This window comes from Amblyraja radiata, chromosome 18 (genome assembly GCF_010909765.2).
Source record: "Amblyraja radiata isolate CabotCenter1 chromosome 18, sAmbRad1.1.pri, whole genome shotgun sequence".
In the NCBI taxonomy this organism is placed as follows: Eukaryota; Metazoa; Chordata; class Chondrichthyes; order Rajiformes; family Rajidae; genus Amblyraja; species Amblyraja radiata.
The window spans coordinates 42,129,005-42,145,297 of NC_045973.1; the positions used below are offsets into that span (position 1 = coordinate 42,129,005).

The following is a 16,293-nucleotide window of genomic DNA, read 5'->3' on the forward strand; positions in this document are numbered from 1 at the left end:
GGGTGAACCTCCTTACAGCTATTCACTTACCTGTTCTGCCCCATCATGGAAAAGTCTGCTGTTTGCTTATGGGTGCCAGTGCAGTCAATAACTAATGTAGCAAAACGTGCCAGAGGGAATATAACATTCTTGATAATTACCTCAAACTCCGTCAAATAGCACTGAAAATCTGGAACAAGCAGTATTTTGTTTGTGGGCTGATATTTTAGCCATTTGCCAACAGGAGACAAAAGGTGTAAACATCTGGCCAGAGGTTTGCAAGTATAGGTTCCAAACAGCAGCTTCAAACAATGCAATCATATTCTTATTATATTGTACAAACACCATATGTGCTTTCATTAAACCGTTGCCTGTTATTGACACAACCTAGTTCAAATGATATTGCCCCCATCCACAGATAATTTCTCTTCATTTCTGCCTTACACCATACCTCATTAGGAGGTGATGAAGTGTTGGGTGAAAAGGCAAATGAATCAGTGGGATATTTGGTTGAGAAGCATGATTTTCCGAGGGGGTGTTAATGAAAAGCAGACAAGGCTGGTTGTTCCTCGGGTACGTTACTGGCAAAGCCTCCTGTCTCACCTGACAACTTTCGTGCTGTTTCGAAAGACTTGCATGTCGACCATACAGGTACCATCGGCTTGAGCGATGAGATTAATCTCTGCAAATTCTGCCTGGAAAGAAACAATTCAAATAGTGGCTAAGTACACGGTGAAAGGCTATCTAAACATTAATAAAAACAATCAGACGCATTGATTTTGCAAGTCTGATTATCAGGAAGACCTTTGTCTGAACATTAACATGTCGGGTGGAAAAATGAAAGTTAGAAACATAGAAACATAGAAAATAGGTTCAGGAGTAGGCCATTCGGTCCTTCGAGCCAGCACCGCCATTCAATATGATCATGGCTGATCATCCAGAATCAGTACCCCGTTCCTGCTTTTTCCCCCAATCTCATGATTCCTTACCCTAAGATCTAAATCTAAAGGAGCTAAAGCTAAAAGTTTTTCTAATAGGTGAAATATTTAATTAACGATAATTATTCTATAATGGATTTCATTTTAGTCTGTTTATAAGGGATGGATATTGATCTATTAAAGTCATATTTAAATCATTTGTGTTTTGTTTACATCAGAATTCACATTTATAAAAATCATAATTTCAATCAGTTTGATATCTTAAAATAAAATAATTACCTTCGTGAGGATGGCGTTAGAGTACAGATCTATAAGTTATATACAAAATAACTAATCAGAGATGTAATGCTGAGGCTCTCTAAGGCGCCGGTCAGGCCGCATTTGGAGTACTGTGAGCAGATTTGATTCCCCATATCTGAGGACGGATGTGCTGGCTCTGGAGAGGGTCCAGAGGAGGTTTACAAGAATGATTCCAGGACTGAGTGGGTTGGCATGTAATGAGCGTTTGACAGCACTGGGCCTCTACTCGCTGGAGTTTAAAAGGTTGAGGGGGGGATCTCACTGAAACCTACAGAATAATGAAAGGCATTAATAGAGTGGATGTGGAAAGGATGATTCCACTAGTGGGAGAGTCCAGGACCAGAGCTCACAGCCTCAGAATTAAAGTGCTTACTTTCACAAAGGAGATGAGGAGAAACTTCTTTAGTCAGAGGGCAGTTAATCTGTGGAACTCATTGCCACAGAGGGCTGTGGAGGCCATGTTATTGGATATTTTTAAGGCAAATTATTGATTAGAACGGGTGTCAAGGGTTCTGGAGAGAAGGCAGGAAAATGGGATTAGGAAGCAGAGATCAGTCATGATTGAATGGCAGAGTAGACTCGATGGGCTGAATGGCCTAATACTATAATATGTGAATTTGTGAACATACTAATTATCCCATTAAAAGCCAGCACTCTAAAGATATTCAGCTTCATTCAAACAGATATGTGACTGTTATCCAGCTTTGGTGTTCTCCATAAGTGTGACATTTACAAATGTGTGTCTGCAATTGACCTTTGATCAGCTTTAGGAATACATCAGAGCCATTTTTCATTAATAATATTTTCGCTGTGTCTAAAGATCTGCGGGGAACAGAACATTAAGTAACACAAGCGTACAATGTCATCAAAACAAAATGAAGCATTATTTTAATCCTGTCTCCAAAGTCAGTTACTATTCATTATAATGAGACCACAAGAAAACACAAAAATGCATTAACGAAGTGATTATTTTACACTGCTCCCTCAACAGTTGTTAGAAAGAATGGAGTTCTACGTCTGACAGGAATATGTGCATTCCGCTAAAGTCATCATTATAGTGTTCCCTTATAAAATCAAACAAACTCAACATTTCTTCATGGATTATCAAAGAATCACACAATCTTAAAGTCAATGTAATGTTAGTTTAGAGGCACAGCGTCGAAACAGGCCCTTCAGCCCATCGAGTCCATGCTGACCACCGATCACCCATTCACTAGTTCTATCGTACACACTAGGGACTATTTGCAACTTACCAAAGTCAATTAACGTACAAACCTGCACATCTTTGGGATGTGGGAGGAAACCGGAGCACCCAGAGAAAACCCACGCGTTCATAGGGGGAACGTGCAAACGCCACACAAACAGCACCCGCGGTCAGGATCAAACCCGGGTCTCTGGCGCTGTAAGGTGGCAACTCTGCCGCTACTGTGCCACCCTATAGGCAGCTGGGAAGTCTATAAGGAAACTTGGTTTGTATTTTCATTCATGTTTTATTGTATGCAATTGGACAATAACAGCAATGATCAATAATCAGTTTCCTGTTCTGCATTCCAAAGGATAGAGAGAGACCACCTCCACTGGTGTCAATCTAAACCAGTCCAACATACAATGACATTGTTATTATTGTTTTCCTTGCTACGAGAAATAGATTCATTTACTGACTTTGTCTCGCTCTTATAATTTTATACAGTTTATTCCGTCTTTAATGGCAAGACATTATTATATCTCTGCAGACCGTGGCCACGTCCACACAATTTGGTGCAGGCAGGAACTGCAGATGCTCGTTTAAACCGAAGATAGACACAAAATGGTGGAGTGACTCAGTGGGACAGGCAGCATCTCTGGAGATGAGTTGAGACCCTTCTTCACACGCGACCCGAAACATCACCCATTCCTTCTCTCCAGAGATGCTGCCTGTCCCACTGAGTTACTCCAACATTTTGTGTCTGTCCTCTTTTTCCACGCTGTGCCTCTAAACTAACATTACATCATTCTCCTCTGCACCGTCGCTAGGATGCTGCCATCGATGTAATGGGTTGGCTACTGACAACCTTTTCACACAAAGGGTGTGTGTATGGAACGAGCTGCTGGAGGAGGTAGTTGAGGCAGGGGCTATCCCAACATTTAAGGAACAGTTAGACAGGTACATGGATAGGACAGGTTTGGAGGGATATGGGCCAAACGCAGGCAGGTGGGACTAGTGTCGCTGTGACGGTGTGGGATGAAGGGCCTGTTTCCACACCGTATCACTCTATGACTCTAATTTTAAAAAGTCAAACTATTGGAACTATTCAGCTGGTAGTTGTGTGCTGTCCTCTATTTTCTTCAATAGGTTAATATCTCTTTAAAAAAAAATGATGAATGAATAAAACATTTTTTTTTAATGGCTAGGTTTATCACCAGTTGAATATTTCTCCCACCCTCACAGTGGCTGCATTGTGCTGGCATTTGCATGCGGGAGATTCAGTTCCACACAGCTCATACTGTATATAAACCAGCCAAGGAGCTATTAGGATGCTCACAGGAAACAATGTTTGTTAAAAGAAAATTCTAAATATCAAGCTCAGCTAATAAAAATATCCACCTCACCTCAGGCAGTGTCAACTTACTACCAGAAAAGAAACGGATCTCAAAGAAGATGAGAAATCAATTAAAAAGCCCTGACAACAGCTAAATCATTGCAATGTATAATTAACCCAAAGTCATTTTCTATAATGTTGGAGCATGTCAGCTTTGCAGTGTTTGACTGGCGGCACCCGTGCAGAACTCACTGCTTTCATCAACTTCCACCCTGCTCACAAATACATTTGGCCTAACTATCTCTGACACCTCCGTCCCCTTTCTTGATGTCTCTGTCTCCATTACAGGGAATAGATTATCGACTGATGTTTACTACAAACATACCGACCCACATTTATCTGGACTGAACGTTATTGCCTTCCTTCACAGTGAAGAATGTTGACTCCACTGTGGTGGATGTTTATGTTAAATTCTATTGTGTATTGTGTTCTTTTTGATAGTATGGCTGCATGGTCACTCAAATGTCACTGTACCTTAATTGGTGCATGTGACAATAAATGGGAACTTGAATTGAACTACACTTCCTCCCACCATGCCTCGAGCCAAGACACTGTCTCCTACTCTCAATATCTCCCTCTTCATTGTATCTGCTCCCAACATGAGGCTATTCAGCTGAGATGTCCTCTTTCCTGAGCAAATGTGGTTCCTCTCTGCAGTCATAGGTTTATCCCTCACCCATGTCTCCTCTGTGTCCTGTAGTTCTGCGTTTGTTGTACCTCCTCCTAGACAGAACAAGGATAGAATTCCCCTTGTCCTCACCTCTCGATCCAACAGCCTCCGTGTCCAACACCTCATCCTCTGACATTTCCGTCATCTCCAACGTGATCACATTAGTCACATCTTCCCATCTCCACTCCGTTCCGCCTTCTGAAGAGACCGCTCCCTCCGCAACACTTTGGTTCACTCATCCCTTCCCACCCGAGCCACTCCCTCCCCAGGTACTTTCCCCAGCAACCGCGGAAGATGCAACACCCGACCCCGTACCTCCTCCCACATCGCCATCCAGGGACCCCAGTAGTAGTTCCCGGTGAGACAGAGGTCCATATTCACATCCTCTACACTCATCGTCTGCATCTGGTGTACATGATGTGGCCTTATGTACATTGGCCGATTTTGTCTGTTTTGGCGACTGTTTTGCCGGACACTTGCGCTCAGTCCGCAAAGTCCTATCGGACCTCCAGTTGCTAACTATTTTATCTCTCCTCCCCATTCCCATACTGACCTTTCTGATCTGGACCTCCTCCATTGCCACACACAAACTGGAGGAACAGCACCTTCGGTAGCTTACAGCACAAGAGTATGAACATTGAATCCTCCAATGTTAAGTAACCTCTTACAGCCCTCCCCCCTCCCACGCCTTAAATCCCCACACCACCTTTTCTTACACCCCCTGCCTTGCCCTGTACCCCACCTGGACTCGTGACTATTTCTCCCATAATCCTCTCCTCCAGCTACATTCATTCCTCTGGCTTCACAATTCGCAACTTCAAACATTTTGTCGAGACCTTACTTCCATCATCACTGGCCTTTGTCCAACCATCTGCCCACCCACAACTCCTGTCCCTCCTTTATTTTCCCCCTCCCCCCCCCACTAGCTAAAAGGGGCATGACCCAAAACATCACCTACCCATGTGTTCCAGGGCTGCTGCCTGACCTGCTGAGTATAGTTTAGTTTAAAGATACAGCGTGGAAGCAGGTCATTTTGCCACCGAGTCCGCACCGACCAGCGATCCCTACACACTATTACTATCCTATACATAATAGGGACAATTTACAATTTTACCGAAACTAATTAGCCCCACGTCTTTGGAGGAGAACATAAAAACTCCATCCGTGGTCAGGGTGGAACCTGTATCTCTGGCGCTTTAAGACAACAACTCTACTGCTGCGCCACGGTGCCACACCAGCACTTACTCCAGCACTTTTTGTGTTTTGTTTTAACCATACACCTGCAGTTCCGTCTTTCTTTATTTAATGATTATGGATTAATGTTTGTGTGCACAGCCAGCCAGTACTAGCTACAAAAAAAGACAGTTTGCTGGAGTAACAGCAGGCCAGGCGGCATCTCTGGAGAATAGGAGGAGGTGAGGTTTGTGGCTGTGCTCCACATCCACTTGCAGTCACAGCATTTCTGTAGCTGGGTCCAATTGATTTTTGGTTAAAGGTGACTCCCAGCAGATTTAGAGGAAGGGCTTAGTGGTGATAATGCTACTGAATGTCAAGGGTAAAGGGTTCGACTCTTTGTTCTTGAAGATTGACTTTGCCCATCAGTTGGAAACCACGGGCGCTATCATCCCGTGCCTGGTGTTTTCTAGATCTTTCCACATGCAGGCATGACTACGTGGAAAATGGGATGAGGAGGCAGAGATCAGCCATGATTGAATGGCGGGGTAGACCCGAATGGCCTAATTCTACTCCCACAACGTAAACTTGTGATTTTCCGCTGCCTTGGTTGTTGCTTTGTCAGCCAGACAACACTAACGGTTGCAGCAACACGAGACAACAGATGCTGGAATCTAGAGCTTGCGTTATCTATGTAGAGAATGGCTTCACAATGCTGGGGAACTTACTCAAAGGGATGCTGGCCTGGTCTGATCGAACACTGCCCAACGTTTTAAGCAGTGTACTTGGCGATAGAGTTGCTGCCTTACAGCGCCGGAGAACCGGGTTCGATCCCGAATACGGATGCTGTCTGTGTGGAGTTTGTACGTTCTCCCCGTGACCTGCGTGGGTTTTCTCCGAGATCTTCGGTTTCCTCCCACACTCCAAAGATGTACAGGTTTGTAGGTTATTGGCTTGGTGTAAATGTAAAAATGTCCCTAGTGTGTGTAGGATAATGTTAATGTGCGGGGATCGCAGGTCAAAGCGGACTCGGTGGGCCAATGGACCTGTTTCTGTGCTGTATCTCTAAACTAAACTGCCGTGGTCTTACAAACTGACTGGGCCCAACATTACATCCAGCCTCGACCCCCATTGTCATTCATTGTTGGGTCCCTGATCCTGCCTGTCCAGCTGAATTACACAGATACAAAGACAATAGGAGCAGGAATAGGCCATTCGGCCCTTCAAGCCAGCACTGCCATTCAATGTGATCATGGCTGATCATCCACAACCAGTACCCCATTCCTGCCTTCTCCCCATATCTCGATTCCTCTAGCCCTAAATGCTCTATCTCTCTTTTGAATGCATCCAGTGAATTGGCCTCCACTGCCTTCTGCGGCAGAGAATTCCACAAATTCACAACCCTCTAGGTGAAAACGTTATTCCTCATCTCAGTTCTAAATGGCCTACCCCTTATTCTTAAACTGTGGCCCAGGTTCTGGACTCCCCCAACATCAGGAACATGTTTTGCTGCATCTAGCGTGTCCAATCCCTTAAGAAATGTATATGCTTCTATAAGATCCCCACTCAATTCTTTCAGCATATGACAGTCCCGCCATCCCGGCTATTAACCTTGTGAATCTAAGCTGCACTCCCTCAATAGCAAGAATGTCCTTCCTCAAATTAGGAGACCAAAACTGCACACACTACTCCAGGTTTGGTCTCACATGGGCCCTGTAGGACCTCTTTGCTCCTATACTCAACCGCTTGTTATGAATGCCAACATGCCATTAGCTTTCTTCACTGCCTGCTGTACCTGTATGCTTACTTTCAGCGACTGATTACAAAGACATCCAGGTCTCGTTGTACTTCCCCTTTTCCTAACCTGACACAATTCAGGTAATAATTTGCCTTCCTGTTCTTGCCACCAAAGTGGATAACCTCACATTTATCCACATTATACTGGACCTGCCATGCATCTGCCCATTCACCCAACCTGTCCAAATCACCCTGCATCCTAATAACTTCCTCCTCACAGTTCACACTGCCACCCAGCTTTTGCTAATGTTACTTTGAATCCCTTCATCTAAATCATTAATGTATATTGTAAATAGCTGCAGTCCCAGCACCGAGCCTTGTGGCACCCCACTAGTCACTGCCTGCCATTCTGAAAGGGACCCGTTAATTCCTACTCTTTGTTTCCTGTCTGCGAACCAATTTTCTATCCATATCAATACCCTACCTCCAATACCATGTGCTCTAATTTTGCTACTCCTGTGTGGGACCTTATTTGGAAAGTGGTGAAATCATTGGACAAAGTCAGAATGGATTTATGAAAGGTAAATCATGTCTGACAAATCTTATAGAATTTTTCGAGGATGTACCTAGTAGAGTGGATAAGGGAGACCCAGTGGATGTGTTATATCTGGACTTTCAGAAGGCTTTCGACAAGGTCCCACATAAGAGATTAGTATACAAACTTAAAGCACACGGTATTGGGGGTTCAGTATTGATGTGGATAGAGAACTAGCTGGCAGACAGGAAGCAAAGAGTAGGAGTAAATGGGTCCTTTTCACAATGGCAGGCAGTGACTAGTGGGGTACCGCAAGGCTCAGTGCTGGGACCCCAGCTATTTAAGATATATATTAATGATTTGGACGAGGGAATTGAATGCAACATCTCCAGGTTTGCGGATGACACAAAGCTGGGGGGCAGTGTTAGCTGTGAGGAGGATGCTAGGAGACTGCAAGGTGACTTGGATAGGCTGGGTGAGTGGGCCTATCCAAGGGGGGAGATGCAACGAGACCTGGGTGTCATGGTATACCAGTCATTAAAAGTAGGCATGCAGGTGCAGCAGGCAGTGAAGAAGGCGAATGGTATGTTAGCATTCATAGCAAAAGGATTTGTGTATAGGAGCAGGGAGGTTCTACTGCAGTTGCACAGGGTCTTGGTGAGACCACACCTGGAGTATTGCATACAGTTTTAGTCTCCTAATCTGAGGAAAGTTTCTTGCCATGGAGGGAGTACAGAGAAGGTTCACCAGACTGATTCCTGGGATGTCAGAAATTTCATATGAAGAAAGGCTGGATAGACTCGGCTTGTACTCGCTAGAATTTAGAAGATTGAGGGGGGATCTTATAGAAACTTACAACATTTTTAAGGGGTTGGACAGGCTAGATGCAGGAAGATTGTTCCCAATGTTGGGGAAGTCCAGAACAAGGGGTCACAGTTTAAGGATAAGGGGGAAATCTTTTAGGACCGAGATGAGGAAAACATTTTTCACACAGAGAGTGGTGAATCTGTGGAATTCTCTGCCATAGAAGGTAGTGAGGCCAGTTCATTGGCTATATTTAAGAGGGAGTAAGATGTGGCCCTTGTGGCTAAAGGGATCAAGGGGTATGGAGAGAAGGCAGGTACAGGATACTGAGTTGGATGATCAGCCATGATCATATCGAATGGCGGTGCAGGTTCGAAGGGCCGAATGGCCTACTGCACCTATTTTCTACGTCTATGTTTCTATGTTTATCAAAGGCTTTCTGAAAGTCCAGGTACACTACATCCACTGGCTCTCCCTTGTCCATTTACTTATTACATCCTCAAAACAATTCTCACAGCATTGTTTGTGTATCTTCGATGTAAAGCAGCAGCTGCAGTTCCTTCCTACACCTACTAATCGATCGACCCCTTCCAGTTCCCCACTGCACCTGGTGATTCTCTTCTGTGAAATCCCCAAACACCCCCACCCTTTTGTGTGCATGTGATCAATTAAACAAGCATCTTTCCATTTCTAGACCATTGAGGATTTGATTCACTTCTTTCCAGCACAGGGTGTATGTACCGTTGATCACCACCGGATGGAACCCACTGCATTCATAGAAACATAAAAACATAGAAAATACGTGCAGAAAGGTGCAGGAGTAGACTTTGATCATGGCTGATCATGTAAATCAGTACCCCGTTCCTGCTTTTTTCCCATTTCCCTTGATTCCGTTAGCCCTAAAAGCTCAATCTAATTCAGGATAAAGCAGCCTGATAGTCTAAAAAATAATGAGACTTTTTTAACTCCAAAGGAATTTTCATTGTAAATGTTAAACATGTTTTGCAAAAAAGTAACTGGTGAAATTTAGATTAATCTCTACAGCTCAAGCTTTCTATAATCTTACTAGAGTAACTTTCTCAAAATAAAGTGCATGTATATTATGTCTGAAGAAGGGTCTCGACCCAAAATGTCCCCTATTCTTTTCCTCCATAGGTTCACTAGGGTTGTACGGGACATCCCTTGTGCCATATTTGACTGCTACTACTCGGGTCGAGGGGACTGTCGGGTCCGAGCGCCGTGTCCGGCCCCGCCTCACCCGTCTCAACGTAGTGCAGCCCATGGAGTGCAGCAGCAGCGCCTCACCCGTGACCCCATCGGTCAGCAACCAGGACAGCTGTCCGACCTTCGGACCTTCGCTTACCGCCGACACCATCACCCCTCCTTCTGTGGCTGATCATCGGTTCATGAGTTGGACGCCGGACTTTGTGTGAGATGTCGTGCGCAAAGTCCGGCGCCCGGGCCAAAGCTCCTCAGCTGGCCCACCCGCTGGGCTTTGTGTGCAGTCCAGCACCCGAGCCAACTCATCATTCACCCAACCACGGCCGTCGGTCAACGGATTGCCGTCGGGAATTTGTCCCTTATCTTGACCTTTTGTCCCTTATTTGGGAGTGAGAAAATTGGCAAACCTAATGTTGACTGACCCGCTGAGTTAATCCATCTTTTTGATGTATCTTCAGTTTAATCTGCAGTTCCTCCCCACACATATATTATATTTAGTTTTATTATGATTTTACAGTTGAACCAACTGTATATATGCAATTGCTATTAATTTTCCAATTTTTATGTTAGCTTTCTAATGCTTACAAATTACATTCATTTGTTTTGTTATTCTTGTTTTAGATTCCTTCTTTGTTCTGAAGCAAAAATTGAAACCGTAGGGACATTTACTAACCAGTGTGTTTTCAGGTGGGACACAGGGACTAGAGGGGGGGGGGGGGGGGGGGGGCAAGGTTTGCAGGTTAGCATTTATCTATCTGGATGTGAGACTTTGTGTTAAAATGAATTAAAATAGCCGACAAATTCCTGTAAGTAAATGGATTAACATCGCAGTTCCAGTGGCAAACACAGGCATAGATGATCACTATAAAGTTGCCGATAATGTCACCACCAGTGGTTACTACCCTGCCGTCATTCACTTTGAGCAAGTCATTATTTTCATCTTGTTATAAACATAAAGGAGTTTCATTGCAGGCGACAGCTAAAGCTACTTAATTATAAGGCTAAATGCCTATTTTCATAAGAGTTGTCAGATAAGCAATCGTAAGGTCATAGGTCCATAAGTGATAGGAGCAGAATTAGAACATTCAGCCCATCAAGTCTACTCTTCCGTTCAATCATGACTGATCTATCTCTCCCTCCTTACCCCATTTTCCTGCCTTCTCCCCAGAACCCGTGACACCCATACTAATCAAGAATCTATCTCAGCGATTGACTTGGCCTCCACAGCCATCTGCGGCAAAGAATTCCACTGATTCACCACCCTGTGACTAAATAAATTCCTCCTCATCTCCTTCTTTCAGGAACGTCCTTTAATTCTGAAGCTGTGACATCTAGTCCTAGACTATCCCACTTAGTGGAAACATCCTCTCCACTCTATCCAAGCCTTTTACTATTTGGTAAGTTACTTTAGCTTTTTAGATAGGATAATTATTTGTTTTGGTACATCATTGAAATCTATTGCTTTACACAAATGAAATGACACAGCTTATTTTCATTTTGCAATATGTTGCCGTTGGAAGCCAATTGCAATCACTGTAATGCCTGTCGTCAAACACTGAAAACTAGTTTAGTTTAGTTTAGAGATACAGCGCGGAAACAGGGCCTTCGGCCCACCGTCCGCACCGACCAGCGATCCCCGCACTTTAACACTATCCTACACACACTAGGGTTATACCAAGCCAATTAACGTACAAACCTGTACGTCTTTGGAGTGTTGGAGGAAACTGAAGATTTTGGAAAAAACCCACGCAGGTCGCGGGGAGAAGGTACAAACACCGTACAGACAGCACCCGTATACGGCATTGGACCCGGGTCTCCGGCTGCAAGTCCACCGCTGCGATACCGAGCAGCCCGACAAGTGTCTGATAACACCGATGAATAGTTGGTGAAAATTGTTTTTCATGGATACTGCTGAATCTACTAGTGTGACAGAACAGACTATTTATCACTGCAGTTCGTTAGCAAGGCAACTATCGAAATGGTCTTCTATTAACCATCGATTTACCAGCGTAACACGAGTAGTGTTTGACCCCCATATGGATAGTCTATTGTCCATTCATTCATCATATCACACTTACATGTCATTATAAGCAACAACAACTTTGAAGAAAGGAAACAATACTGACCTGTTCCACTCTGATATCATAATCCCCATGGATCTTTTTTCCTCGGAACAGCTTTGCCCTGGGAAGAAAATAACATTTTATATGATCTACCATCTGAAAAGCAACACAAATAACTGTATTTTTAAAAAACTCATGTTTAGATCGCTGTCAGGGCCTTCGGTTCAAAGTTAGATGCCAAGTTCAACTAATCCCTCATCTGCCCACATATGATATATTCCAACATTCCCTGCGTATCCACGTGCCAATCTAAAAGCATCTTAAAAGCCTGTTCTTTTAAACCGTACAAATCTCATCTGAAAGCGATGCTCTCTAGTCTTTGACAGTTCCACCAGGAGATAAAGGTTCTGTCTACTCTTCCACACATCTCATCATTTTATAAAGTTCTATCAGGTCTCCCCTCAGACTCCAAAGTTCCAGACAAAACAATCTGTTGATCCAACCTTTAGTTTAGTTTAGTTTAGAGATACAGTGTGGAAACTGGCCCTTCGGCCCACTGAGTCCACGCCAGCCAGTGATGGGCACATGAACACACTGGGGACAATTTTACATTTACACCAAGTCAATTAACCTACAAACCTGTTCATCTTCGGAGTGCGGGGAGAACGTACAAACTCCGTACAGACAGCACCCGTAGTCGGGATCGAACCTGGGTCCCTGGCGTTGCAGGGCAGTAGCACAACGTCGCCGTGCTGCCCTTTACTTCTAGTTTTAGAGATACAGTGTGTAACCAGGCCCTTCGGCCCATCAAGTCCACTCTGGCCAACAATCACCTGGACACTCGTTCTGTGTTATCTCTGTTTCATATCCTACGCATTAGGGGCAATTTCCAGAAGCCAATTAACCTACAAACCTGCAGGTTCTCCTGATAGCTAGAACCCTCTAATCCAGGCTGCATTCTGGTGCCCATCTCCCACAAAGCCTTCTCATGCTCCCTGTAATGGGGTGATGACAATTGCACATAATATTCCAAGTGTGGCCTAATGAAAGTCCTATAAAGCTGCATCATGGCTCCCTGACTCTTATACTCAAATCCCCAACCAATGATGGCAAGCATAACAGTGCCTTCTTTACCACTCTGTCTACTGCTTTTGCCACTTTCAGGGAGCTTTGGACTTGGATTCTAAGAGCCCTCTATCAATTAATTGAGGGTCCTGTCTTTAACGTGTTTACTTTCCCCTTTTGGCCCACAGACCATGATACGTCCTCCTCCAATATGTCTGAACACTCGTGCCCCTTGAAGATACGTTCTGTACCCCTTGCTAGATTCCTCTTACACTCACAACTGTCTGGCAAAATTCTGATCTAATTCCAAGTACAAGTTTGCAGATGACAACACTGTGGTGGGCTGGATCACAAACAATAACAAAATGGAGTTCAGGAAGGAGGCAGAGAGCATAGTTACATGGTGTCGCACAGCCCAGACTCCCCAACATTGACTCCGGCCACACTTCACACTGCCTCAGGATAGCAGCCAATATCATCACAGTCTTTTTTCAATCCTGACATTCCTTCTTCTCCCGGCTCCCATTGGGCAGAAGGCACAATAGCTTGAATGGGTGCACCACCAGGTACAGGAACAGCTACTTCCCCTCTGTTATCAGGCTTCTGAATGGTCCTTCCATAAGCTAAAGCATTGTCCCAATCTTCCAATCTGCCTCATTGTGTACATTGGACTTCTTCTCTATGGAATTATTACACTACAATGCTGAAATACTATATTCTGCCCTCTGGTATGTTTCTCCTGTTATACTTGTGTCTGGCTTGATTGATTCATGCACAGTAATATCTGACTTCATTGGATAATATATCATTGGATCACTGTACCCTGGTACACATGACGACAATATATCAATATCAACATCTTACATTTGACTCCTTAAAGTGCAACACCTCACACGTGCTTGGATTAAGCTCCAAACACAATTTCTTTGCCCATTCGTGTAGCTGATCTATATTACACCCACTCCTTCTGTCCAGAGATGTTAAGGTGAGATGTAGGAGGTTTAGAGGAATCCGAGGGGGAATGTTTTCACAGAATGCTAATGCGGGCGAATGGGATTCATTGTAGATAGGAACTATGGATGACATGAACTTGGTGGGCTAATGGCATGTTTCTGTCTGACACTGTGACGCTATTGTGGACAAAAAGCCTTAATGAGTTGTTGAGAAGCAGGAGATGGTGAGACACAACTGAATTGTAAACTGGGCAAAGGTGGGTTCATGAAGTGTTTACTGATGTAAATATAGACCTCCAGTGGTCTTGTAAGAAGTGAATCCATTGGAAAAAAACACCATGGTGAAGCGGGACTCATTTTTGAAAACAAATAAAGTGAGATGAACTGGGTGAACATCTAAAAATACTGTGGAGGCCGGAAATAGAAAACAACACCTGTAAATGTTGAAGGCAGACAAAAAATGCTGGAGTGGGTGAGGCAGCATCTATGGAGAGAAAGAATAAGCGACGTTTCAGGTCGAGACCCTTCTTCAGACTATTCCTTTTCTCCATAGATGCTGCCTCACCCGCTGAGTTTCTCTAGCATTTTTTGTCCAACCGATTTTTCCAGCATCTGAAGTTCTTTCTCAAACAGTAAATGTCACAATAGTCAGCAAGTCAAGCTGCCTATCTGGGATAAATAGAAGGTGGAACATAGAGATGTACAACACAGAGACAGGCCCTTTGGCCCACAACGTCTATCTATAATATGATGCCAAGACAAACCCATCTCATCTGCCTGCACTTGATCCATTCCTCTATTCCCTGCAGATCCGTATGCCTATCTAAAAGTCTCTTCATTGCCATTATAGTATCTGCCTCTATCCCCACTCCTGGTCACGTGTTCCAGGCACCCACCAGCTTCTGTGAAAAACATTTCCACTGCACATCTCCTCTTCAAACTTTGCCCCTATCACCTGCGAAACAGAATTAACGTTGAAAATTAATAATCCTTGGTCCGAACTCCCAGTTCTGGTGAAGGATCTTCAACCTGAGTGCTAAGTCTAGAGATAGGCACAAAAGGCTGGAGTAACTCAGCGGGACAGACAGCATCTCTGGAGAGAAGGAATGGGCGACGTTTCGTGTCGAGACCCTTTTTTCAGCCAGGGGGAGTCAGGGGGAGAAAAGAGAAAAGGGAGATGTCGACGGAGAAATGTAGAACAAATGAATGAAAGATATGCAAAAAAGTAACGCTGATGAAGGTGCAGGACTATGAACAATGATGTCAACATCTCTGGCAAATCATACCAGATGACGTCGCTGGTTTCATTATGAATTATAATCCTGTCTTTGCAGCTTTTGTGAAATGTGAACAGCTTTTATTTTTTAAATGCAAATGCAATGAGATTCACTGTGTGGCACAGACTGCGTAACAGATGAAGCAGGCTCTTCAGCTGTCCTATATATGATTTGTGGAAACACTGTGCAAAACAACTCACTAATCATTAAATGTTAAAGGAACTGATGTAGGCGCAGCCAGCTAGCGTTCAGTACCTGAAGGGCACCCATTAGGGCACTACCTGGCTTCTGGTGATGGCAAATGCTGTATTCAAGGCAGCGCTCTCCAGAATTAAATTATAGATAATACTGCAGCAATTAGCAATGGCTGCTCGTAACAAGGAACAAATTCAAAGAACAGTCTGATGATTAAACATAAACCCATTTTGGACTAAATATTCTCTGTCCTTGCTGTGATGAAGTGTAACACAACAACAACATGTCTGTGGGAAGGAACTGCAGATGCTGGTTTAAACTGAAGATAGATACAAAAAGCTGGAGTAACTCAGCAAGGTCAGTCAGCAACTGGAGAAAAGGAATAGTTGGCATTTTGGATCAAGACGCTTCTTCAGACTGGAGAGTCAGGGAAGCATCGTTTGTGAACATTGTTTTCACTGTATATACCTGGGATTTACTGGACTTCAACTAATTTCTTTTCAGTACTGCATTAGAATATGTTCGAACTCGAAACAAGCCTGGAAGTCGTGATTCAACTACTTGCCATGGCAACCAACTTTGAAGGTAATTAATGGATTCAGAAATGCCATGGTAGCATAGGTCTGAATACTGACAAAAGCTTTGATGTTGTTCAGATTTGATATTCCAGGGATGCTATCCATTTTGTAACTGCACAATAAAACCTTTAAGTATGATTCCGTGAATCACTTTTGACTAATGTTAAGTGGATTTTGCTGATTTGAACAGCAGTGCTTTACATTAATGCTTCATTCCTGTCACAGA

The 16,293-nt window shown here is 43.9% G+C and overlaps 1 protein-coding gene across 1 annotated transcript in view; it reads right to left on the minus strand.

Moving 5' to 3' along the window:
- The window catches only part of syn2 (synapsin II), a 424,737-nt gene that overhangs the window by 203,080 nt on the left and 205,364 nt on the right, over positions 1–16,293 (minus strand). Inside the window, exons 2-3 of the mRNA XM_033037240.1 lie at positions 12,063–12,120; positions 583–674 (exon numbers count right to left, since the gene is read on the minus strand). Of these exons, the coding sequence (XP_032893131.1) occupies positions 583–674; positions 12,063–12,120 (150 nt within the window). The remainder of the gene's footprint in view (positions 1–582; positions 675–12,062; positions 12,121–16,293) is intronic.